General features: G+C 46.5%; 1 protein-coding gene across 4 annotated transcripts in view; it reads left to right on the top strand.

Moving 5' to 3' along the window:
* Positions 1 to 26,126, top strand: part of LTK (leukocyte receptor tyrosine kinase) — a 117,922-nt gene that overhangs the window by 88,270 nt on the left and 3,526 nt on the right. For all 4 annotated transcript variants that reach the window (XM_083506183.1, XM_083506182.1, XM_083506181.1 and 1 more), the window contains 13 exons: positions 1,007 to 1,189; positions 1,926 to 2,024; positions 3,280 to 3,432; positions 4,644 to 4,754; positions 7,906 to 8,092; positions 9,794 to 9,884; positions 11,272 to 11,336; positions 18,713 to 18,842; positions 19,192 to 19,289; positions 22,205 to 22,297; positions 23,824 to 23,925; positions 24,618 to 24,752; positions 25,371 to 25,461. In XM_083506183.1, the coding sequence (XP_083362309.1) occupies positions 1,007 to 1,189; positions 1,926 to 2,024; positions 3,280 to 3,432; positions 4,644 to 4,754; positions 7,906 to 8,092; positions 9,794 to 9,884; positions 11,272 to 11,336; positions 18,713 to 18,842; positions 19,192 to 19,289; positions 22,205 to 22,297; positions 23,824 to 23,925; positions 24,618 to 24,752; positions 25,371 to 25,461 (1,538 nt within the window). The remainder of the gene's footprint in view (positions 1 to 1,006; positions 1,190 to 1,925; positions 2,025 to 3,279; positions 3,433 to 4,643; positions 4,755 to 7,905; positions 8,093 to 9,793; positions 9,885 to 11,271; positions 11,337 to 18,712; positions 18,843 to 19,191; positions 19,290 to 22,204; positions 22,298 to 23,823; positions 23,926 to 24,617; positions 24,753 to 25,370; positions 25,462 to 26,126) is intronic.

Below are 26,126 nucleotides of genomic sequence, written 5' to 3'. Positions count from 1 at the left end.
TAAACAGCAGAAATTTTAACCACTCAGGTATTTAAATCTACTCCATGCTTACAACATTAGGTAAAGGTAAAGGACCCCTGGATGGTTAAGTCCAGTCAAAGGCAACTATGGGGTTTTGGCGCTCACCTCAGTTCAGGTTGAGGGAGCCAGCGTTTGTCCACAGACAGCGTTCCAGGTCTTGTGGCCAGCATGACTAAATGGCTTCTGGTGCAATGAAACACTGTGACAGAAACCAGAGCACATGGAAACGATGTTTCCCTTCCCACTGCAGTGATACCCATTTATCTACTTGCACTGGTGTGCTTTCAAACTGCTAGGTTGGCAGGAGCTGGGACAGAGCAACGGGAGCTCACCCCATCACGGAGATTTGAACCACCGACCTTCCAATCGGCAAGGCCAAGAGGCCCAGTGGTTTAGACCACAGCGCCACCCGTGTCCCTCAACTTTTGTATCATGGTTCCAAAGCAGTGGTTTTCTTAGGTGGGGAGAATGTCCCCATACAGGCATACCCATGTATCCCTGAAATACATCCCTGGTCCAGTCACGTATAAGAACAACAGAACTGCTGTTAGAATTTTCTTTTGTGACCTTTGGGAAAGTGGCATAGCTCAGTGACTATTGAATGCAGAAGACCCTGGGTTAAGTTCCCTGAATCCCAGGTCGGTCTGGGACAGACTCTGTGTCTGAATGCCCGGAAAACCACTGCCAGCCAGTGTAGACAGTTCTGAGCTTGATTGATCTGTGGTCTGACTCAGTATAAGGAGATTTGAACCGCCAACCTTCCGACCGGCAAGCCCAAGAGGCTCAGTGGTTTAGACCACCCACGTCACATTATTGTATCACAAAGTGATGTGTGTTATCAGCATGTAATGACAAAGTATTTGAACGCTGTTCGTGGAATGGAATTCCACTTGCATTTATAAAAGATTTAACTTCGATGCCAGTGTCTGCCTGTGAAAGTTGTGTTCTTACTTTTAACGCACTCTCCTCTGTGTGTTTGTTATAGGTGGAGGTGGTGGCTGGGAAGATATCACCAAGTTTCCTTGGGCTGGGAAATCCCTTCTGGAGGGTGGAGAAGGTGGCGAGGCCTGCCAGCAAGCTCTAGAGAAACTTCAGTGGGCCACCTCAGGTGGTTTTGGTGGAGGAGGAGGAGCTTGTACATCTGGTGGAGGAGGTGGAGGCTACAAAGGTATGCTAGACTATTTGAACTTTCCTCTATCTGGTGCTGCCCATATGATTTGGACTACAACTCCCATCAGCCCTAGTCAGCATGGCCAACGGTCAAAGATGATGGGAGTTGTAGTCCAACAACATATGGCTGGGGAAGTTTGGGCTATACCTTAATTTCGGTGTGTCCCAGATTGAATAATCATTTCATTCAATGGAAGTTTGAAGTAGCCAAAGACTAGGAAAATCAGTGAACACACAAAATGGTGCCTCAAGAAGGTGTGATGCAGATATTATTCTCATACCTCTACATGACAATCATCTTCAAATCTACAAGCTTCGTCCTCAGTGTTTCTGCTGTCCTGGTGAACGGTACACGTAGAGCAGTATCCTTTCCATTTCTGACAAGCAGGCAAGTGTGGTGTTCTGGATTGTGTACAAATGAAAACCCTGACCATGGAAACGGGGGGTATTGCAATAAATTTGGTAATCAGTTGTAACTCTCTACCTTTGCCCTAGAAGCAATGATTTGGGGGGTTAGAATGGGAGTATAGCACGATATTGAGTGAAGTGCTGAACAACAGTGATGTACCTGTTTCCTGGTTGCAGAACTGCAGATTGCAGAACTGCCGTGCCTCAGCAGCACTAAAAGGCCTTGTGTGGAAAGCATCAGTAACATGTCAGTACTAAAACAGTATTGGTATAAACTGGCAACCTGCCAATCCTTCCATTTGCACATGTGGTTTTTCTTTGCCTAGGTGGCCACGCCTCTGAAGCTGATGACATCACAGCTGATGGACGGCATGGTGTTTCCTTTGTGAATCCAGCTGGGGAAGTCTTCCTGGGTCCCTTGGCAGGTGAGATGCAATCCACTTCTTTTAGCATCCTCCCACCTGTTGTTGTGTGCTCTTTCTCAATTCTCTTGTTTCTGCAGTGTGCATTCCTCGTCCACATACCCAATTAGTATCTCTTGTTTTAGGGTGCAGAGGACTTTTTTAAGGAGGCTTAGTTTGGTCAGAATGGAGTATACACTTTCATAGTTACCATTAAATATGTTACTTCTGATAAATGAGCCACCATAGCTGCTAGAAGGCTGTGAGAATTTATGTCCCGGGCTTTTTAGAATCATCTAAGGGGGGCACTGTGGTCTATGCCACTGAACCTCTTGGGCTTGCCGATCAGAAGGTCGGCAGTTCAAATCCCCACGATGGAGTGAGCTCCTGTTGCATTGTCCCAGCTTTTGCCAACCTAGCAGTTTGAAAGCACGCCAGTGCAAGTAGATAAATAGGTATCGCTGTGGCAAGAAGGTAAACGGCATTTCCGTGCGCTCTGGTTTCCATCATGCTGTTCCATTGCTCCAGAAGCAGTTTAGTCATGCTGGCCACATGACCCGGAAAGCTGTCTGTGGACAAACATCGGCTCCCTCGGCCTGAAAGCCAGATGAGCGCTAAACCCCATAGTTGCCTTTGACTGGACTTAACCATCTAGGGGTCCTTTATCTTTACCCATGCACTATCCAGATCCAAAGGGGCATATTAGTTGCCAGATGTGAAATATATTGACATTATTTTTAGCTCTCCTACCCCACAAGGTATATGGGAAGCGGGTGGCGCTGTGGGTTAAACCACAGAGCCTAGGGCTTGCTGATCAGCAGGTCTGCTGTTTGAATCCCTGCGACGGGGTGAGCTCCCGTTGTTCGGGCCCTGCTCCTGCCCACCTAGCAGTTTGAAAGCACGTCAAAGTGCAAGTAGATAAATAGGTACCGCTCCAGCAGGAAGATAAACGGTGTTTCCATGTGCTGCTCTGGTTTGCCAGAAGCAGCTTAGTCATGCTGGCCACATGACCTGGAAGCTGTACACTGGCTCCCTCGGCCAATAAACAAGATGAGCGCCGCAACCCTAGAGTTGTCCGTGACTGAACCTAATGGTCAGGGGTCCCTTTACCTTACCCCACTAGGTAGGAGGTACAGAATAGATAAGGGGGTATAACAAGGAAGTTCTCAAAAGTCACTATCTGCCCTTTCTTGGGGAATGACAGCTGCATCATCTAGTCTGAGATGTGAGCTTAGGAAAAATCTAAACTCTAGTGTGTATCCATTTCCTTCTCATTTAGTTATGGAGAGTCATGGCGAGGTGGAGATTGATATCTACGTGAATTGCAGCCACTGCCAGTCAGGTATCTGCAAGCTGTCTCCTGACGCCCACCTGCCCATCTGTATTTGTGCAGTCGGGGCCATCTTGGCCAGTGACAATGTATCATGCACAGGTAAAACGTGGAACATCCTCCCAATATATATAAAAATAATACTTTCTTTGCTTTTTCCTAGCCTTATACCATGAACCAGGGGAAGGGACATAGCTCAGTGGTAGGACTGGGAGCGAGCCCTGTCTGAAATCCTAGACAGCCACAGCCATTTATTGTAGACAATACTGAGGTAGATTTTCTAGGGACGCGGGTGGTGCTGTGGTCTAAACCACTGAGCCTCTTGGGCTTGCTGATAAGAAGTTCAGCGGTTTGAATTCCTGCGATGGAGTGAGCTCCTGTTGCTCTGTCCCAGCTTCTGCCAACCTAGCAGTTTGAAAGCACACCAGTGCAAGTAGATAAATAGGTACCGCTGCTGCAGGAAGGTAAATGGCATTTCCGTGCACTCTGGCTTCCATCACGGTGTTCTGTTGCACCAGAAGCAGTTTAGTCATGCTGGTCACATGACCCGGAAAGCTTTCTGTGGACAAATGCTGGCTCCCTCGGCCTGAAAGCGAGTTGAGCGCCACACAGCCTCGACTGGTTGCCTTTGACTGGACTTAACCTAGATTGTTTTCTGAAGTGCATCTTATAATTTGGGGTACATTATTTCCATAAAGACTCCCTTCTTGTGCATGGTTAGCAATCATATGGACTTAAAAATGATGCAGCCATTTAATTTTGTTTCATTACCATGTTTGTTTCATGGTGATTTATGACTGTTGATTGCTATTAGATTTTGCTAGGATATCTATTGGTCACCAATGTGCCCATCCTGTCATAACTACCTCTGTGGGATAGGTATACCAATGGCTGTTTGTCAGAATATCTAAATGAAACCCATCACGTTCAAAGGCTCTAGACCTCTGGTTACAAGTCTCGGGGATGGCCATCTCCATTTTGCTCTGCTAATGGCAGACCTGGAGAACCTATAACCCCCATGGCCGGGGGGGGGGGTGCTGACTATATTCTCTTCTTCTCTTCTCCAATGCCCATCAGTCCCAGCCAGCAGGATCAGCAGTCAGGGATGATCAGAATTGTAGTCCAGCAACATCTACCTAGCTGCACATTTTCCAGCCCTAATTTATGAGATCCACAGGGTCCTGTGATTGACCACAGTTAGAAAACAGAGCACTGGAGTAGATGGGACTCTTGGTCTAATGTGGTTGACAGTTCTCTTTGCATAGGAGCTGTGGGCGTATGATGATGTAGAATTATAGTTTTGTTTTGACCAGTTCTCCGTGAGCCTATCCCAGAAGGACAACTGCCTCTCTCACTCCTCCTGGCTGTGATTGCTGTGACTGTGGTGCTTGGAATGGCTCTCACTTGCGGCAGCCTGTCGTTTGGTAAGAAGCATCAACTATACTTCTTTTGGTGAATTTCCTCACCTTGGCCATTCACATTTCTGACCTTTTCCTACCCTTTATCCTGTGGAGGCTGCCGAGTGTTTGGAAGTCAATGTAAAAAGGTGGACTACCACTCTACCACTCAGTGGATTTGTAACTGGCTGACTGACCAAACCCAAAGGGTGCTCATCAATGGTTCCTCTTCATCCTGGAGAAGAGTGACTAGTGGGGTGCCACAGGGTTCTGTCTTGGGCCCGGTCTTATTCAACATCTTTATCAACGACTTGGATGATGGACTCAAGGGCATCCTGATCGAATTTGCAGATGACACCAAACTGGGAGGGGTGGCTAACACCCCAGAGGACAGGATCACACTTCAAAATGACCTTGACAGATTAGAGAACTGGGCCAAAACAAACAAGATGAATTTTAACAGGGAGAAATGTAAAGTATTGCACTTGGGCAAAAAAAAATGAGAGGCACAAATACAAGATGGGTGACACCTGGCTTGAGAGCAGTACATGTGAAAAGGATCTAGGAGTCTTGGTTGACCACAAACTTGACATGAGCCAACAGTGTGATGCGGCAGCTAAAAAAGCCAATGCAATTCTGGGCTGCATCAATAGGAGTAATCAAGGGAAGTAATAGTGCCACTGTATTCTGCTCTGGTCAGACCTCACCTGGAGTACTGTGTCCAGTTCTGGGCACCACAGTTCAAGAAGGACACTGACAAACTGGAACGTGTCCAGAGGAGGGCAACCAAAATGGTCAAAGGCCTGGAAACAATGCCTTATGAGGAACGGCTAAGGGAGCTGGGCATGTTTAGCCTGGAGAAGAGAAGGTTAAGGGGTGATATGATAGCCAGGTTCAAATATATAAAAGGCTGTCACATAGAGGAGGGAGAAAGGTTGTTTTCTGCTGCTCCAGAGAAGCGGACACGGAGCAATGGACCCAAACTACAAGAAAGAAGATTCCACCTAAACATTAGGAAGAACTTCCTGACAGTAAGAGCTGTTCGACAGTGGAATTTGCTGCCAAGGAGTGTAGTGGAGTCTCCTACTTTGGAGGTCTTTAAGCAGAGGCTTGACAACCATATGTCAGGAGTGCTCTGATGGTGTTTCCTGCTTGGCAGGGGGTTGGACTCGATGGCCCTTGTGGTCTCTTCCAACTCTATGATTCTATGACTCCTCAAAGGACAAAGAGCTGCTCAGCATCACACAGAACCTAAGCATTATTGGACTCTCTAATAAAAATAGTCGCAATAGTAGTCATATATATTGTGTACTTATAAAAATGCAACACACTTTCCAGATAAATGCATAAGCAGTCCCTATACACAGGGTCACGTTCTAAAACTCAAGGTACAAAAGGGGAAGGAGAAGGGAGAGAACAGGATGTAGAACATGTACAACTTTCACCTCCATTGCTAGCCTATTGGTTAGTTGAGCACTGCAATGTTTTCGTCATCCTGGGGGAAAAGGGAAAAGTGGGGTGCCACAGGGTTCTGTCCTGGGCCCGTTGTTGTGCAATGTCTTTATAAATGACTTGGTTGAAGGAATTGAGGGGCTGCTCATCAAATGCGCAGGTGACACCAAACTGGAAAGGGCAGCTAATGCTATAGAAGACAGAATCAGAATTCAAAATGACCTTAACAGATTGGAGAACAGGACCCAAGCTAACAAAATGAATTTCAATAGGGTCAAATGTAAGGTTCTGCACTTAGGCAGGAAGAACCAGGTGCACAAATATAGGATGGGGGACACCTGGCTTACTAGCAGTACATGTGAAAAGGATCTAGGGGTCTTGGTGGACCACAAGCTTAACATGAGTCAACGGTGTGAGGTTGTGGAGGTTTAGCTGTGATTCCTGCATTGCAGGAGGTTGAACTAGATGGCCCTTGGGTCCCTTCCAACTCTATGATTTCAAGTGAATGAGGTCAACCTGTCATTGCTGCCTCTGGGGAGCAAGCCACTTACAAAGATGTGGGAATAGATTCAAAGTATGGCATGTTTCAGCAGCAAGGGTCAACACTGCTGGGACAATAAATCCCATCTCTTACTTGACAGGTGTGGTATACAGAAAAGATGAACTAGAAAATCTTTGTTATAAATCTGCACTGTTTGATCAAGCTTTTTTTAAAAAAGGCTTGTCTCAGTAAAATATTCCTGACAATGTTTTGACCTAAGGACCCTTTTCTGAAGTGAAGAAAATAATTCCGCAAGCTGTGTTTCCATTTACATTCAAAGCCCTAGCCCACCTTTCAGGTCTACCTAAATGTTTTGTGGGAGCTGTATAATTAGATCTCCTGACCAAATTTCTTACACAAAATACCTGTGTATATGGCTGGGGGGGGGGGGCTGATCAGAGCTTTGTATGCATATGTGTCACATTGTTGCAATCCAAATTACCTCTCAGATCTGTTATTAGCCACAAGCAGCACATAATCAGTGTGTTTTGATGTTTCTGAATTCTTTTTTTCACCTTTGAAAAAGGGTCACAAGTTGCCTTTCTCATCAGGGATTTTACAGAAGCATAAAGACCAGTGTTTTTGAGATTGATTGAACAGTGTAGCTTTTCTATTTTGTCATTTTTATGTTCTGCAAATTCACAGGTGGCTGAATTTTTTTGCAACAGAACCTCACAGTGACAAATATTTCAGGAACTAAAGTTATTTCTGCTTGAAACATTTTTGCTTAGGCAAGCCTATCCATGCATCTAGAAGTTTCATGTATTTTATCTCTTTTTGGCTTCTTCTTAGTCATTTTTAAGTGCTTTCAGATCCCTGTGTTTAATTATTTTTATTGAGAATTTTAATATTACTGTAATGTTTTGTTTTATATTTTTGTAATCTGCTTAGAGGTTTTCTTGTGGCTTTCTACCAGGAATGTTTGGAAAATACTTTATAGATTGACCTCTGGGGCATTGATGACCTAGACAGGCTTGCTTATCTATGATTCAAACAAAAATAAAACAAATGTAACTCAAACAAAAATGATCACAATAAATGAGCAAATCCTGCCTAAAAATACCAGGGTTTAAATAGTCTAAAGAACGTCCAGGTGAAACACTGGAAAGTTATTATGGGCATTACTTTGCTCTTTCCAGAGGTTGGTTATTTCAGTCTTTAATCTCTGTGAACTTTTCTCTTCAGTTTATCATCATAAGAAGAAGCAGCTTGAAGGGGCCAGGGCCCGTCTCCAAAGCCCAGAATATAATCTGAGCAAAATCCGCACTTCCACTATCATGACGGATTACAACCCCAACTACAGCTTTGCAGGAAAGGCAGCCAGTCTCAGCGAACTCAAGGAGATCCCACGGAAGAACATCTCCCTTCTCCGGTAATGCAGCGCATTCTTGCTAACGTAGGAAGACGAATCCTAGCAGAGGTTGGGGTGTTATTTTAATGCAGTGGTACCTCTGGTTACGTACTTAATTTGTTCTGGAGCTCCGTTCCTAATCTGAAACTGTTCTTAACCTGAAACACCACTTTAGCTAATGGGGCCTCCCGCTGCCGCCGCGTGATTTCTGTTCTCATCCTGAAGCAAAGTTCTTAACCCGAGGTATTATTTCTGGGTTAGTGGAGTCTGTATCCTGAAGCGTATGTAACCTGAAGCATAAGTAACCCAAGGTACCACAGTACTAGTGGCTCTGATGTCAACAGGCTAACCAGCAGGCTTAGGATGTTACCCTAATCCTGTACCAAATGCTTTGATTATACAAATAGACCTGCACAGCATTCAATTATACCTGAAATGAAGACCATTCGTATCCACAAAGTTAGTGCAGAATGTGTTGTACACATTGCTTAAGGTTTCTTTGCATACTTTAGATTTGGATATCCTTCCCCACCTCTCCGGGTGTCAGGCTGAAACAGAAAATGTTCAAAGGAATGAAACAGTCTTTGCACGACACTGCGAGGATAGCAGACTCCAGACAATCCTCTCTATTTTAAGGAGTGAATTTCATAAACAGGATGCCACCACCAAGAAGGCTCTCTCTCTTCAGTTGCCACCTGCCTCATATTTGATGGCAGGGCTTTGGTTGAGATGATGATCTCATCACCAGATGATCTCATCACCAGAGCGAGCTGGTGTATAACGGTCCTCTCTCCATTTACCATTTGCCTCACTTTTGATGAGGGAGCTCATGGAGGAACCTCAGCTGCTGATCTCAGAACATGGGCAGGTTGGGGTGGAGGAGGCATGAGTTCTGCAGATGCATGAGCAGAGGCAGAGAAATGGGAACATAGGCAGGAACTGGAATTTGGAATCATGGAGTGGTAGAATTATGAGGATCATTTAGTCCAAATCCCTGAAATGCAGGAAACTTTTGCCTACCATGGGGTTCAAACCCAAGACCCTTAGATTAAGAGTCTCATGCTCTACCAACTGTTGTTTCAGGTTTTGCCCAAATCTCATCTCATTTCTGACTAGAAACCTCAGTGGGATTTAAGTAGTTTATTAATGCAGGATTGTTGTTGTTTAGCAGCAACAGTACCCTGTTTTCTCGGCAGCAAACTTGCTCTTTTTTGAATTGCAGAGCCACAGGGTTCCAATGGAAAGTAACAAGATTTGATTATGGCTTCCCAGTTTTATTTCCTACAAATGTGTCCCATCTTGATATTTTGAAAGGCTGGCTTTGTAAGATAATGGCTTTAAGTACGTTCTTTGGAGAGCCCAAACTGACTTTTAAAAAATCTCATGTAAAGTGGTTTCTGAGATGCTTGCCTAATAGCATTTAATACCTGGTGGCCACTGCCTTGAGGAATTTGTCAAACAAATACACACACACACACACACACACACACACACGAGAGCTGCTTGGATACTTGACTGATACTCAGTGCTTAAGTTGTATATTTGTAAACAAACATCCCAAAACAGAGTAAGATTTGAGCACTCTCTCCTCACAAGGAAAGTTACCCTGTAGCAGACAGCACTGGATCTTCCTTCTCTTGGGAATACAGCAGTGTTTGCTTAACACACCCATGGGTTGTGCACGAGGTAATGTATGTTTTATCCCCCCCCCCCTGCTTTCAGGGCACTTGGACACGGGGCATTTGGTGAAGTTTACAAAGGAACAGTGGTCGGAATCACCGGGGATCCCAGCCCACTACAAGTGGCTATCAAGGTCAGTGTGCACATTAATAAGCAGAAATAAGATTTTTGTTTGCTACTGTATTCCTTCGCGAGATCCTTATCCCACTTTTCTGCCACAGTGGTAGCGAATATGACTTACAGATCAATTTAAAACAATATAAAATACCGGTAAGTCATTGAAAAAGAAACCCAGACTTAGTGTCGCAAAATAACTGTAGAAAGCATAAAGAAACAAATTTATGTTGATGCCACCACAGAAAAGTTCCTCTCTCTGTAGAAGTGATTCAGATGTCCAAAAGTGGTGGAGGGAGCACTAGGACAAGGGCCTCCAATTAAGATAATAATTGATTGATGGGTTTGGATTATTGTTTGAAGCATGGGTCTTCAAAAATGTGATCACACCTGCTTGTGAAATCAATTCGGAAGAGGAACAGCCTTCTCAAGCAAGTCCACCTCAAATTAGGCCTTGCAACTCACCTTTGCCCTCCCTGCCAGTACTCCTACTTCCCTGACGTAAAAGCATACCTTGGAGAAGAGGGAAGGGTTATCAGGCTGAGGAGGGCTCCAAAGAGGCCCAGCAAGCCTTTTCTCTGGCAGCAAATGATACCAAGAACCACCTTTGCTACTGAGGATTGTGAAACTTGACTACAAGTGGCACGCTTTCCAGCAGGAAATAACGTACTATACATTTACTGCTGTGCAGGATTTTTTTTCTCCATGGGGCTTGGTGGAGGGTAGAGAGGAGGAAGGGCTGGCAGAGTGACCTGTGGGGGGTGGCAGAAGGAAGGGGGCTGGGTTGGGAGCTATCCTGCTACCAGTCCCTCCATTTCCTTGCAGGAGAGTTGTCTAGATTCATCTGGGTTTTGTGAGTAGTCCTCGCAAAGAAAGTGAGTTCACCCCTGAAATATAGAACTAACAGAAGAAATGGAGCAAAATCGTATTTTCTTTCATCCATTTTTTATAATACAGAGACAGATTGTAGCCAGCCTTTGTGTGGGTGAGCATAAAAATTCTCCCAAAACCCACTTGAATATAAATATTCCACCCTTATTCCCCTCCTCCTTCCCTCACCATTATTCCTGTTCAGAAACTCCACAGAATAGTTCCCTAAAATTCACACTATTGTGAATCAGAATATACTTTGTTATAGATAATGAGGCTTAAGTATCAGATGCGTGCAAAGGGCATCTAAGTTATAATACTGTGTTTTAAGATTTGTTTTCAGGGTTGTTAGATTTTTTTATTGTATTTTAATTGTGTTAGGTTCCTTGGGGGTGTTTGCAGGATAAAACACAGGACAAAATGAAGACAAGAAATGCTCTGATTAATGACTTCAGCTCTTCCAGCTCCTCGTTTTCTCCTGCCAGGAATTTATTTTCTTTGTAATGGGTTCAGCTTTTTCTTCTCCTTCTCAATAGACGTTGCCAGAAATCTGTTCTGAACAGGACGAGATGGATTTCCTAATGGAAGCACTGATAATCAGGTGTGTTTAAAAAAATTCTGCCTTGAAGTTAACAAAAACATAGCTAGAAAATAAAATATGTCTCAGGAGACTCTACTATGGGCTTGCTTTGTTTTCAGCAGCAGAAACCTTTAAAAGGTGCATATTGTGCTGAATGTTTAATTATTATTATTTCTTACATTTATGAGGCATTTTTCCCATGAGGCGATTTGCAGTATAATACCACATATAAAAACAGTTAAAACAATTGCATCTATAAAAACGCCAACACAAAACAATTGCATATATATTTAAAAAATGGTAAATATAAAAACAGTTTAAAACAACAGCACTTACATAAAATCAATTCAGGGCCAAGATACATAGATAGTGAACCAGGATAAATATTTTAGAAGGATTGCTGAAATTGAGTTTCCCAGTTCTCTGTTCCCGCCCCGCCCCCCGCCCCCGGAACCGGGAATAATGCACATTGCAAATAATTGTGGACCTTGAAGAAGGGTCCTGTTGAATTTCTAAGCTCACACTGCTCAGACTGCTCCTGCTGAGAAAGCGTTGTGTAAAAACCATTGCTGTTCAGTTTCACATGCCTCCAATTCATCAATAACATTCAGTGGCTGAATGTGCTCTGTAGCATCAGTCTTCCGCATATGGAGCAATAGGAAGATGCAGGTGGGCCAATCTTCCTGGTATGCCGTCCTCACAGCTCAGTGACCGTAGCACAGTGATGGAACGCATGATGTTTTGCCTAAAGACGATCTCAGGTTCAGTTCCATTGAAATGGATCAGGTGTAAGATGGCAGGAAAATCCTGTTTCTGCCGGAGGCCCTGGATAATTGTTCCCCCTCAAGAGTTGAGTATACTATACTTGACTGACAAATAGCCTGACTCTGTTTATGGCAGCATTGTATATTCTGCACAAATATATATATAGCCTATCCCTCAAAAACCCATGTCTTAAAAACAAGCTTAATTATTCCATATAGAATTTCTAAAATAACTTTCAGTAAAATGAATGTTCTTTGATACCCTTTTTGAGACTCACAAGTGTGTCTAATGTCCCATCCTAGTGGCATGCCTATCTCTGAGCTTCTAATGGATGTAAAAAAAACCCAACCTGATAGACTGTATGTGCTCAAAGAACCTAGCAGCATACAAATAATATTTGTATTGTATTTGGCAGTTCAGGATTAAAGGTTTGGCTTATTCTTGGAATTAGCCTTCTTGCCTAGGGTTCTTTGGTTGCCTTACAAAAAGTTAAAATTACAATAAAACAAATGAAAATGTTGTTAAACAAGAACATTGAAGCACCATAATACAAAAGAGGAAGCAGCACTAAAGCACCATACAGGAAAATAACAGGGTCCTTTCTTGGAGCCAAAATTACATTGAGGTATGAAGCAAAGTCATTATTTCACCAGGAAAGAATTTCTAAACCCATACCACAGAAATTATTGCTGGATGTGGAACAACAACTTGCTAAAATTACTGAAAACACAGAGACCGTCAGGCTCACTAGAGCATAAGCAACACATACGGAGTGGGGATTGATCAAGGAGGCAGATTTAGACAGGACCAGAAAAATGCAAGGCAGACAGGCAAAGGAGCCAGGCAAACCAGCAGGATTGGACAGGATTCGCAGGCGACAGAGGCCTAGGAACTGACTGGCATTGCATTCCCCCCAATCTTTACCTCAGAGTAAGCGCCAGTGAACAGAGTAGGATTTAATTCTGAGTAAACATGCTTGGGATTGCAGTGTAGAAACAGGAACAACAAAAGAAGACAGGAAGGTTAGGAGTATACCAAGGTTCAGCTAAGAAGTTCTAAACCATAGGTAGGCAAACTAAGGCCTGGGGGCCAGATCCAGCCCAATCACCTTCTAAATCTGGCCTACGGACGGTCTGGGAATCAGCGTGTTTTTACATGTGTAGAATGTGTCCTTTTATTTAAAATGCATCGCTGGGTAATTTGTGGGGCATAGGAATTCGTTCATTTCCCCCCCCCCGAACATATAGTCCAGCCCCCCACAAGGTCTGAGGGACAGTGGACTGGCCCCCTGCCACAAGACAGAGGAAAACGAATCCCAGTTATCTTACTCACATGCAGGGATATCACATGAAGGAGCAGTGGGACCTCAGCACATGTGCCACTCACATCCCCATTGGCCTTGCCCCCTTAATATCTGTGTTTAGCATGGGTGCCTGTCTGGGAGTTGCTGAATGTGCATGGGTGCTCTTCACAACATTGTCCGTGCATTGCCACAGGGTAATGCCAGTGCTTTTTGCTGGGGGACGCAGGGGGACGCATACTCCTTAACATTTTGTGAATCTTAACAGGAGAAGAAACAGTATTTTTTAAAAAAAATATTAGTTTCTTCTCTTGCATGGTGAATCATCAGTTCCGTTGCTACCCCCAATGGCGGCCTCATTTCCTGTCACAGTGTTTCCCGAGTCTCAGACGGAAGCAAGCGTTTAATGTGTGAAGTAGGAGTTGGAATCTAGCACGGTGATTGGTCAGTTTCATTGTTACCACCTCCGATGGCGGCTTCATTTCCTTTCCCGGTGATATTCTTGAGTCAAAATGAGAGTACCCCCTAAACATATTTTTTTTTGGGGGGGGGAGTACTGGGTAATGCATTACCAATGTAGTCCCCTTCAAGTGTTGCTGGACTGCAACTCCCATCAACCCTCACCACTGGCCATGCTGGCTGGGGGGAAGGTGATGGGCCTTGGAGTTCAGCAACATCTAGAGTGCCCCAGATGGACAACCCCTGCAGTACAGGGCTCACTTTAGAGCTTATGTAGGAACTTGTCTTCCCCATGGCATGAGGTGTTTGTGTTCTAGGTGAGCCCAAAGATGGGCCTGAGGTGATTCTTCCTGATAGATATTCCCGAAGTTTGTTCCCCTTGACTACAGCTTGTTTTGTTCCACTTGACTAGAAGAGAGAGACACACCTTAGTCAATAGCCTTGCAGGTTTTTACACGTCCCGAGTGCCAAGTGAGTGTGAGGGATTGCGTTATTTATGGCTAGGCGGATCAACCGTAATTGCTGTGTTTGGAATAAAAACTCTCCTGGAGGCAGTTGAGGGAGGGTGCCTCTGACCCACCCACCGCACCCTCCAGCTCCAACAAGCCACAAGGATCAAACAGATGCCAACTGTCTGCCTCTCTCACAAACTGACACATTGAGTGACAAGGCTGGGCAAAGGAGAGCTCATGCATTTTGTTTGTGGTGTTTTTTTTAAAAAAAAACTGCCTGGAGATAATTTCACATTTGTTTGATTTGTTAGCTGCTCCCACTCACGGGGAAACCATAAGTTCACATCTCACCCCGCCTTACCTCTTAAGGAAGTTTTGCTGTGAGTGCTTGTCTTGGGGGTGCCAGAAAAACACAGATGGTATTGAAAGAAATTTCATTTTATTGCTTGAATAACATTCCTCTAAGACAGAGGTAGTGTTAACCTTTTTGGCAGACATACCACAAGTCAAGTTCAAAACAGGATTGTGGCAATCTATTCCCTGGTTCAAGACCTTGCCCTCTCCCTTCCTCGGGTACCTTCTCATAATAATAATAATAATAATAATAATAATTAATAATAATAATAATTTATACCCTGCCCATCTGGCTGAGTTTCCCCAGCCACTCTGGGCAGCTTCCAACAAAAGATTAAAAATACATTAAAACATCAGTCATTAAAAACTTCCCTAAACATCTCTCATTGCCCTCTGGTGTGTTTCTTTCTTACCTCATCCTCTTAATTCTCCCTGCAGACATCACTGATTTCTGACAGGAGCTGATTTATAGAAAGAAGCCCAGTGCTCAGATTATGAAAGAAAACGTAGCAGAGGCTTCCAAGACAATCTGTTTATTGAGTGCTGTCAGAGCTGCTCCCAGATCCTAGCTAACAGAGGATCACGCTAGCCAGCGATCATTTAGTAAAAGTCTTTATTGAGTTACAGTTTCCATTCTCAAGCTGCTGCGTGCAACTCTACGTCTTATGGGTTAGATCGGCGAAGCTCCGTCTGAGTCTCCGCCCCTTGTACACCAACTTAATATCCTAGCCTTACTCCACCTTTTCCGCCTGACTGTTCTTCTCTGGGTCCCTCTGCCCCCCGGGGTCTCTTCCTTCCGGGATTCTTCTGACGCCGACCCCCCGGACCCTCCTGTCTCCTTGCGCCGGGCTTTAGGACCTGGCTCCCTTTCCGGGCTGCTTACTGCGCCACCTTCCTGTGCATTTGAACTTGGCGCGCACGCCCAACCTTCCACTTTCCGTCTGACCGTTTCTTCGCTCCCCGATGGAGGTGTGGCCACTCCTGACTCGTGCCCTCCCTCCTGTTGTGAGCTGCCAGCGCTTGATACCTGACGTCCTTCCTCTCCCCTGCTCTCTGTTGGTGACGCTGGTCCCGATTTCCAACTGCTCCCCTCTGAGCCCCCTCTGGCCCTTTCTTCCTGGGGTGTCCCCCTAGGCCAGTGTTTCCCAAACGTTTTTGGGCAACGGCACACCTGTTTACCGGAAAAAAATCTCGCGGCACACCACCATTAAAGCCCCGCCCCGTGACGTCAGCGCGCAGCGTCACGCCGGGAGGGACGCACAAAAGTGAAAGTTTTTTCCCTTCCCCTTGCCGGGGTGAGAGGAGGCAGCAGAGCGAGGGACTGAGGGACGGCGGCAGCTGAGGCGGCGGCGATAGCGGGTGGAGGAGGAGCCGTCGCCGGGAGTTGCTGCTGCTGCTGTTGCTGCTGCTGCCCGGACATGCCGGCCTCCTCCTCCTCCGCTGTCTCGCAAGCAACCCACCCTCCCCCCGCTTCCCCAGACCGTCTCCCCCCCCACCGCCGTGTCCCCTACCTGTGCTGCAGCCCTACTAGCCCCAGCGTGATCACATGGGGCACGTCCAGCTCCGTGGGCCACAGGCCGGAGGCGATGCACCCGAACACGCCGCACTCCTCCCGAATCCCCAGCTCCTCGAATTCCATGGTGCCCGAGCGAACACGTGTTGTTGTCAGCGCAGCTGCTTCTGTTATTGCCGCTGCTGCCTCCTGCCGCCGCCGCCGCCTGGGTTTGAGGGGGGGCGGAGGAGGAGGAGAAGGAGGCGGCGGCCTCAGAGGCGCGAGTTCCTCTCCGCGCCCACCCCTTGCGCCCGCCTCATTTACATGCATACATTACGAAGGGGCGAAATTCCCCGCCTCGGGGCTGCTCCGCGTGGTGGAGTTGGTTTCCCCACCCCAGAGGAGCAGAGCAAGAGAGGTCGCCTTCGGGGCGGGGGGGGGGCTACTTTATATCTGCCTTTGGACACAAGTTAGCTCCCGCTCGCTCTTTCTCTCTCCCCACAAGTTAACTTTGTTTCCCTCTCTCTTTCTCTCCGCGCGCGCGCGCTTCTGAGAGCGAGTTTTGCCCAGTGGCTCCGAGAGTGTAAACGGCTGGCTGAAGTGCTGAGGAGACCGCGAAGGGCGGAGGGAGCTGGGCTTTGCGCGCGACGGAAGGGGTTATTCCCCCCCCTTATGGAAACGGGGTTTGAGGGAATAAGGGGTAGGGAGGAGACTTCGGTTTTTGCGCGACTGAGCAGGGGAAGGGGGCGTCGGCGGGCGCTCGCCTCAGATTGGAGAAATGCTACCAAAGGGTTGTGAGCGGGGGGGGGTGTTAAAAACATCCCTCCCTCCGTGGGTGGAGGAAAGGGGGCTGGGAGGCAGGATGTGGCCCCGGCGGAGAGTTTTAGGTGGCCCAACCCCTTCCCTTTCCCAATGAGGTGGAAGCATTGGCGGGTTTCTGCAACCGCGCCCCGCCCCCTTCCGCCGTCCGTGCCCCCCCCTCCCTTCGTACGCAGCCCCAAAAGTGCCTCCGGACTCCGAACGCGCTTCTTTTTCGGGTCGCTTCCCTCTCGCGCGCTGCTCACTTGGTTTTGTTCTCTCCTAGGCGCCCGACTCGCCCGCCTCCCTCCCACGGCACACCAGCCGGTGTCTCACGGCACACTAGTGTGCCGCGGAACACCGGTTGGGAAACACTGCCCTAGGCTCCCCCCTTGCCCTGGCCACTGGTGCTCCTTTCTGTGAATCTTCTGATTCACTGGAAAGACTCGGAGATCTCAGGTCGTCGTCATCACTCATCTTTTCTTCTGCCTCCTCCCCCTCGCTCTCTGTTTCCTCCCTTGCCCTTGCCTCTGCTCCTGAACCCCTGACAAGTGCGCATTCTGCAGGGAGGTTATATCACATCATGTCAATCAATTGTCATCCCATGCCTTCCCCTTAATTTCCCATCACTTTCCTTACTGCAAGCAAGCAAACAAACAACCAAGTTTTTGGAAGCAGGCTTGTTGCACAAGAGCCCCAAATCAATTTTAATTGCATAACCTGAATTTGCCAGCGTGCGGCTGAATCACAATGCTCTGGAAGCTGCCAGGGGGTCTGGGGAAGGGTCATAGCTTAGTGGTAGAACACCTGTTTTGCATGCTGAAGGTCAAGGGCTCCAATCCCCAGCATCGCCAGGTAGGGCCAGGAATATTTCCTGCCTGCAAACCTGGAATGTCATTAGTGAGATGGACTAATGTGTGTTTTCAAGCTGCATGTACATTTCTATCAGGGAACACTCAAATATAGAGGCAGTAAGTTTTAAAGCAGTTCAGTTAACTCGCAACTCAAATTAATTTATTTCTTGTGCTATATTTGTGTCTAATCATGCCTGCTGAGCATAAGCAATTCCCTCAAACTTCCTTCTATTTATTCTTTAATGGCTTTGATCAGCAACTGGCAACCTATAGGCCAAACCCTGCTCTTGATTGATAGCAACGGGTACCCGTACAGAGAGGTCTATGGAAACAGCATTGGCCCTTAAGATTTGCCAGCAGACTGCTTTGGACAGTAGCACTGAGAGCCTGGCCCACTGCCCTCCCCTAGCCCTTTCTCGAAGTAGCTCTCCAGTAGAACTAGTGGCTTAAGGCCTTAGTTCCATTAAAGGAGATCCCTCGTATACATACCTGGGATACAGAAGGTCCCAGGTTCTAAGCCCCACATCTCCTGCCTGAAATCTTGGCGGACTGTTGCTGGTTGGTGTTGACCACCCTTCCATATGTTTTGGACTACAACTCCCATCATCCCTGACCCTTGGCCATGCTGGCTGGGGCTCATGGGAGTTGTAGGCCAAAACACCAGGAGAAGGCAGGCTGGTGTGGAGATCACTGATCTAGAAAAATCAACTGTCTGGCTCAGTGCAAGGTAGCTTCCTATATAACCTGTGGGTTGCAGCAACTCAGGTCTAAAATCCAAAAACTTCCTAGAGTTGTGAGACTGATAACATTCAGTTTACCAGAGTTTAGGAAGGTATTAAGTGAAGGATCTTAGCGACTGCCTAACACTGAAATCATTTCCCCCCCTCCTCTCTTCCATGCTTCCATGGTGGCTGATGGTTCAGCAAGTTCAATCACCAGAATATTGTGCAGTGCATTGGGGTGAGCCTGCAGACCTTGCCTCGCTTCATCCTGTTGGAGCTTATGACTGGTGGAGATATGAAGAGCTTCCTTCGGCAGAACCGGCCTCGGGTGGTGAGTAAACCATCGCTTCTCCCCTTGCTCTGCTCTGGAGATCTTGCTGGTGATGCCCAGCTCCAGCCACCCAGTGACTATTTCCAGGTCACAAGGGAGCATGAATGAAACAGTTGTTCACTACAGACTTCCTGGAGTTCATTCTGTTAGGAAGTAGAGATGTGTTGGGGCGGGTAGGAGGATAAGCTTCATCATGTGAGTGGACCAAAGCCTTGTTGTGTAACTGACATGAAGCGGAAACGTTCAGTGTAAAAAACTACACTCAAACTGATGCCTTCCAGACTCCCATGTCTCACACTCCATGTCTCACCCATATTGAATCTTTGTTTTCCCTCTCTCTCATGGGCAGAATCAGCCATGCACTTTGGCAATGCAGGACCTGCTGAATATAGCCAGGGACATTGCTTGTGGTTGCAAGTATCTGGAGGAGAACCACTTCATCCATAGGTAAGAGACCTGTATAATGATTCCCCATGTGCTGTATTTCTTGGCTTGTTTTCCAAAGCGTCATAGATGTGTTATTCAGAGGGAAGCCAGTGTGGTGTAGTGGTTAAGGTTGTCAGACTAGGGAGTAACCCACCCGCGTCCTCATACAAGGGAGACTAGGGGTTCAAATCCCCACTCGGCTATGAAACCCACTCACTGCCTCTCAGTCTAACCTACCTCACAGGGTTGGTGAGTGGAATAAATGAGAAAGGAGAAGAACAATGTACACCACCTTGAACTTGTGGCTCTTTGGAGAAAAGGGTGGGGAATAAATTCAATAAACAATAATAAAATAGGCTTAACAGCTCCAAAGGCAAATTGGAGTTGTGCCATCTGAAACAGAAACTTTGTTTTTCGAATCTGACATTGATTTTGACGCAATGACATAGTGTGGTCTTTGAGATAATACCTTAAAACAGGTTGAAACTCATTACATACCAAGTAGAAAAAGGAATGAATTCCTGAAAACCATGTAGACAGAGGCAGAGATGGTCACAGAGCATAGCTGTCAACTTTTCCCTTGCGAGGAATCCTATTCGGAATAAGGGATTTTCCCTTTAAAAAAAAGGAAAAAGTTTGCAGCTATGTCACAGAGGCTGACACCAGGCAAGCCTCATTTTGCATAGTTCCAGCCAGCTCATTATCAGCATCTTTATCAAATGGTTAATTCCCCCTAAGTGCATCGTTAGCAACCTAGATCATTCCATGCTGATGAGCTACGGCTGCTAGTTATGGTTATGTCGTGAGATAGTCCTGTTCATTCCACTGAAGGATCAGGTGTTAGCCGTGGGTATGTCTCACTTCCTTGTGAAAACAAAGGAAATTGTGCGAATTTGCATGTCGTTAAACAATGGAACCACCTTTTATTTTCAAAGACAAAACGTATAACAGGCGAGTGGGATTTCTACTGAAGTTCAGTGGGAAACAGATAAACGTATAAAGTTTCCTTTATACTTCTGAAAACTTTTTAAAGGTGAACCACATCTCAGTGATAAAGTATACTTTTACGTATGCTGGAAGTCACAGTTCAACCCTTTTCATCTCCATTTAAAAGGTTCAGGTGGTAGTTGGTAAGAAAATATCCCTGCCAGAGACCAGGAAGAGCCACAGCCAGTCAGAGTAAACAGTTCTGGGCTAGGAATAACAGTGGTCTGACTCAGTATAAGCCGTCTGCTTACGTTGGTATCAAACGTTCATCTTGAGAAGCCTTCTTCCTGTACTAGCGGTGTATCTTATCTTTGTCCACTAGATGGCAGTGTTGCAACATATGTTCCTGGTTTCCTTTTATCCTTGAAATTACATGGGTAGGCAAACTAAGGCTCGGAGGCCGGATCTGGACCAATCGCCTTCTAAATCCAGCCCACGGGTGGTCCAGGAATCAGTGTGTTTTTACATGAGTAGAATGCATTTTATTTAAAATGCATCTCTGGGTTATTTGTGGGGCATAGGAATTCGTTCATTCCCCCCCCCAAAAAAAATATAGTCCAGCCCCCCACAAGGTCTGGGGGACAGTGGACTGGCCCCCTGCTGAAAAAGTTTGCTGACCTCTGGTTTAGAGTTTGTAGACATTTGTAGATGTGAATATCTAGGCCTATCTATAACAAGCTTTGCCCATAAATGAAGTATAGGAGACTATTGCTGTATTAAAACAGTATAAGTAGCACTCCTGTATTTAGAGATGCCAACTTCAGTAGCTTTAAAAAAAAAAAGGATAGATAACTGTGGTGATCACACAGGGTCCCCGGACGTTTCACCGTCTATTGGTCCCTGTGCCACCACTTTATTTCTCGCTGCCACCACCCAGGCCCTACCTGGTAAAATACTGAGTCCAGTCAGGGTTAGATTGGAACATAAACTTCTGTTTATTTATTGCAGTTTAACAAGCGTGTGGTTTCATAAACAGTCTCAGTCAATTACAATCATGGGGTGCCTATCCAGCCTATAACTTCCGCTACCTGCTCTCACTCACTAAACCACCTCTCAGATATTTACTTGTCTTCCTAGCTCCTAACTGTTCTTGACTCAGTTTATTTCGCTACACTAACTCAACCTACCCACAGATTCTATCCCAATTCACTCCCACTCCAACCAACCACCCAACTCCCAACGAACTCCCCCTCTTCACCCCTCCCAGAGCTGGTTTTATAGTCCCTCTGACTCCAACCTCCTGGGTTCTGATTCGGTAACCTGTTTAACTATTTCATCTCCAGCACTCTCATATGTTAACGTCACAATAACGAGTGTGATAAAAGAGATGCCCTTACTAGACTGTAGCGTGTGAAGAGGCCTATGCTGATTTAACTGTGGGTGGGGAAGGAGTATCCCGATTCAGTCCAGGAAACCCTCCTCTCCTAACAAATCTGTCATAAACCAGAACTAGCCTTAGGGTGAAGTGGCAAGACACCCACTTCAAATGGCAGATCTCAGAGGTTTCCCTGCTTACAAGCTCCATCTCTGCGTCTGCCAATTAAAAAAATAAGAGAGTTGCTCAGTTTCTTGTTCCATTTTTCTTCAAGTGGGAAAAGGCGTAAGAGGAGAGAGAGTGCTTGGAGAGATAAGTGACCCTTTTTGATCAGCAACCAGAAGTCCCACCAGTCATGGTATGGTCCTCCTGCAGCTTTCTAAAAGCTTTTATTTGGGGGTTAATTTCAAATGGGATCAAGACTCGCTCCCTTGCCCCTGTCATTCAAGTAGTAGTCATTCATGGAAACGGCATTTGAATAAGAAAATGTAAACAACTTGCCAGCAGTACAGGAGGGCCTGTCCTTGCAGAAGTGAGTGCTTTGTGTAATGGCTTCCTTAAGTGTGTATTTACGGTGCCCACTTGAACTTCAAAATCCCCGGCTTCCACCTCATGCTTGTGTGTCCTTTCACAGGGATATCGCTGCAAGAAACTGCCTTCTGACCTGCACTGGGCCAGGGCGAGTAGCTAAAATTGGCGACTTCGGAATGGCCCGGGATATCTACAGGTAAGATATAAAAGCAATAGGGGGGCAGGGAAGCCAAACCTACCACATCCCTTCAGTGCCATGTACAGTGGTACCTCGGGTTAAGAACTTAATTCATTCTGGAGGTCTGTTCTTAACCTGAAACTGTTTTTAACCTGAGGTACCACTTTAGCTAATGGGCCTCCTGCTGCCGCTGCGCCGCCAGAGCACAATTTCTGTTCTCATTCTGAAGTAAAGTTCTTAACCCGAGGTACTATTTCTGGGTTAGCGGAATCTGTAACCTGAAGCGTCTGTAACCCGAGGTACCACTGTATGCATGTCTGACATCAAGCATGGTCCGTATGTTTCTGAATACTACCTGCTGGAAACTGCAGGACGAGAGCCATTCGCCAGATCCAACAGAGCTGTTCTTGTGTTCTTAACTGCAACCACGTGCAGTTTTCTTGTTCTTTTTCTCAACACATCTTGCCTAACCCACAACTGTCATGGCAGTGCTTGAAGCAACCCTCCTCCTGTAGCTTGATCTCAGACACACTTCATTGTAGGAGAAAGAGCAACAATATGTCCCCGAGTGACAGAAGGCAAAAAAAAGCAGGCAAGGCTGTAGCTCAGGGGGTAGAGCATCGGCCTTGCATGTAGAAGTTCTGAGGTTCAAGCCTCGGTGTCCCCAGGTAGGGCTGTGAAACACTCCCTGCCTGAAATCCCACTGCCAGTCAGTGCAGGCAATACTGAGATGGACCAATGGGTCTGACTCGGTATAAAGCAGCAATCGCCCTGTGTTCTATGCAGTTAGAAGAAATGTGTGTTCCTGCCTTTCCAAAGAAACTCAAATTTGTTTGTGTTAACTGCATTTCCTGTGTATACGCTGGAATGTGGGGAAGACCAGGCCTTTACATCATCATCATCATCATCATAATTTATTTATACCCCGCCCATCTGGCTGGGCTTCCCCAGCCACTCTGGCCGGCTTCCAACAACATATTAAAATACCGTACTGCATCAAACATTAAAAGCTTCCCTAAACAGGGCTGCCTCAGATGTCTTCTAAAAGTCTGGTAGTTGTTGTTCTCTTTGACATCTGGTGGGAGGGCATTCCACAGGGCGGGTGCCACTACCGAGAAGGCCCTCTGCCTGGTTCCCTGTAACTTGGCTTCTGGCAGTGAGGGAACCGCTAGAAGGCCCTCGGCGCTGGGCCTCAGTGTCCAGGTTGAACGATGGGGGTAGAGACGCTTCTTCAGGTATACTGGGCCGAGGCCGTTTAGGGCTTTAAAGGTCAACACCAGCACTTTGAATTGTGCTCAGAAACGTACTGGGAGCCAATGCAGGTCTTTCAAGACCGGTGTTATGTGGTCTCGACGGCTGCCCCCCGTCACCAGTCTAGCTGCCGCATTCTGGATTAGTTGTAGTTTCCAGGTCACCTTCAAAGGTAGCCCCACATAGAGTGCATTGCAGTAGTCCAAGCGAGAGATAACCGGAGCATTTCTTACTCAGCTACTTCTGTGGGCTTTAATTTCCCCTTCCCCATCTCTTTTTCTTTGGCCTGCCAGGGCAAGCTACTACCGCAAAGGAGGGAGAGCCATGCTCCCAGTCAAGTGGATGCCTCCAGAGGCTTTCCTGGAAGGAATATTCACCTCCAAGACTGACACCTGGTAAGAAATGCCTTCGCATTGCCACTGATTTTGGGGAAACAAACCACAAGCCCAGGCTCAGACATCAGGCTAAGCCTAGGCTTAGCTTCTGACAATAGCAGGAACAGGGGAGGAGTAAAAGCACTGAGATTTCACCTTGCATACTAGCATGCTGTTCATTCATCTTTAATCCACACTGAAGCTTAAATGAGGTTTCAAGTGATGTGTGAATGAGGCCTCTATTGAGTTAGGTAGACCAATGGTCTTTGGAGAAGATGCTTGCTATGCATTTTGAAATTGATCCTATGAATTCACAACGAGGCCAGTGCTATTTGGAAGTGCTGGGCTGTTGCTGCGGAAACAGTATTTAACTAGTTGCCTTTGCATAAACTCTGGCTTGGGAGAAGTGTGGATGAGCAGTTCAGCAGCAATAGGCCTTTTGGCTAAGATCAAGTGTAGATCTGAGGACTGAGAAGCAGGGAGGGTTTTTAGTGTGGGACCACCAGGCAGATAGCACCCCACCCTAAGAAGGTCCTGCCAACACATTTCTGATTCTCCAGTCTCCTTTGAGAGGAAGGCTAAGATCTGACCAGCCAAGGCAGAGGCCACAGAAGCAAAGGAAAGGGCAGCATTGTGCCATGTGCTTTGCAACTCTAAAACTATTAAGGTGCTGGCTGGAGGATAATGGATTGCATTCACTGGTTCTCTGCTAGGTCCTTTGGAGTTCTGCTTTGGGAGATCTTCTCCCTGGGCTATATGCCTTACCCTTGCAAAACCAACCAGGAAGTGCTGGAGTTTGTCACCAGTGGGGGAAGAATGGATCCACCCAAGAACTGCCCAGGGCCGGTGTGAGTATACCTTCATTTTTACAAAATAAGGCCAGTGAGAACGGTCTGCTCCAGGACTGGGGAGCCTTTTTCCTGGAACAAAAATATCCAGCACTTGCAGACCTGATTTTTAAAGCCCAAGGGATGCCTTTGAAAGGGCTGGTTGGATCAGCAGCCTGCCTGTCCAACCCACACCCCAAGGTTCTCTCCCCAACCTCTTTCTCCTTCTGCCACCACCTGCCTCTCTCTGACTTCTTCAGAGGGTACCAGGAAGAGAAAACAAGGAACATTCCTCACTGTATTTGCTGTGAAAGTTAATTGCATCTCTTAAATAAGTTTTTTTAAAAATAATAATAATGGTCTATTATATTATATGGTCTTGTTGTCAGATGTTTTTCCACCAGCTGGGAACTTGCCCATTGTAGGACAGAGTCCACCCCCCCTGCCCCCTCCATTTCTGGCTTTTTGCAGATGGGTCACCTCAAAGACAGAGAACTACTTGTGACCTGAATCATTAATCCTGAAGGGCCCACAAAAGTCAAGTCATGGTTTTGAAGTGCAAAAGGGAATGAACAACTAGGTAATTTTTACCCTCTTCATCTTCCTGCTGTTGGTTTTGTTTTGCCATTCTTCTCCAAGTTACCGGATCATGACGCAGTGTTGGCAGCATAGTCCCGAGTACCGACCCAACTTCTCCACCATTCTGGAAAGGATCAAGTACTGCACACAGGTCAGGAATATTCTCGTGAAATTCCATGGTGGTGGTGGGTATCCAGAGTACTTTCTATAACCTTTCAGGTCTCCCCTGCCTGCCCACCCATCCCCTGAATAGATGGAAACTCCTTATACAGGACCAGTCTGTTGTTCCCTCAGGCCCACTGAGCTCCACCAGTGAGTAATAATAGGCCCCTTCCTACTGTGGCCCCTTGTGCTACTGAACATTCAGGGACCTTTCAGAGCAGCATTCAGTGCCACAAGTGGCTGCAGCCAAAAGGGAAGGATCACTTCTCTCCACCACTGAGGAAGCAGCAGGCAACAAAGGGGTCAACCACCCACACTACCATTTCTCTAGTCTCTGGCTTTTCCAGATTTAATATACAGCTCCATGGGCAGAGCATCTGCCTTGCAAGCAGGTGGTACCATAAGGTTCAATCCCCACATCTCTAAGTAGGACTGGGAGGCACCCTGGACAGCTCCTGCTAGTCAGTGTACTAGGTTGACACAGTGTTTATGTTCCGACTGCCTGATGGTCCTATCCAACATGGTGCTATGTGATCATCCCTCTGCAAAAACAAAACAAACCCAGTGCAAGGATTTCTGCTTGTGTAACAATATGTTCTCCCTCTTTCTTCCATGTGCTTCCCAAATCTGTTCTAGGAGTTTCCCCAACCTTCT

This window comes from Podarcis liolepis (genome assembly GCF_965112155.1).
Source record: "Podarcis liolepis genome assembly, chromosome: 1".
Classification (NCBI taxonomy): domain Eukaryota; kingdom Metazoa; phylum Chordata; class Lepidosauria; order Squamata; family Lacertidae; genus Podarcis; species Podarcis liolepis.
This window is presented reverse-complemented; position numbering and strand designations above follow the sequence as displayed.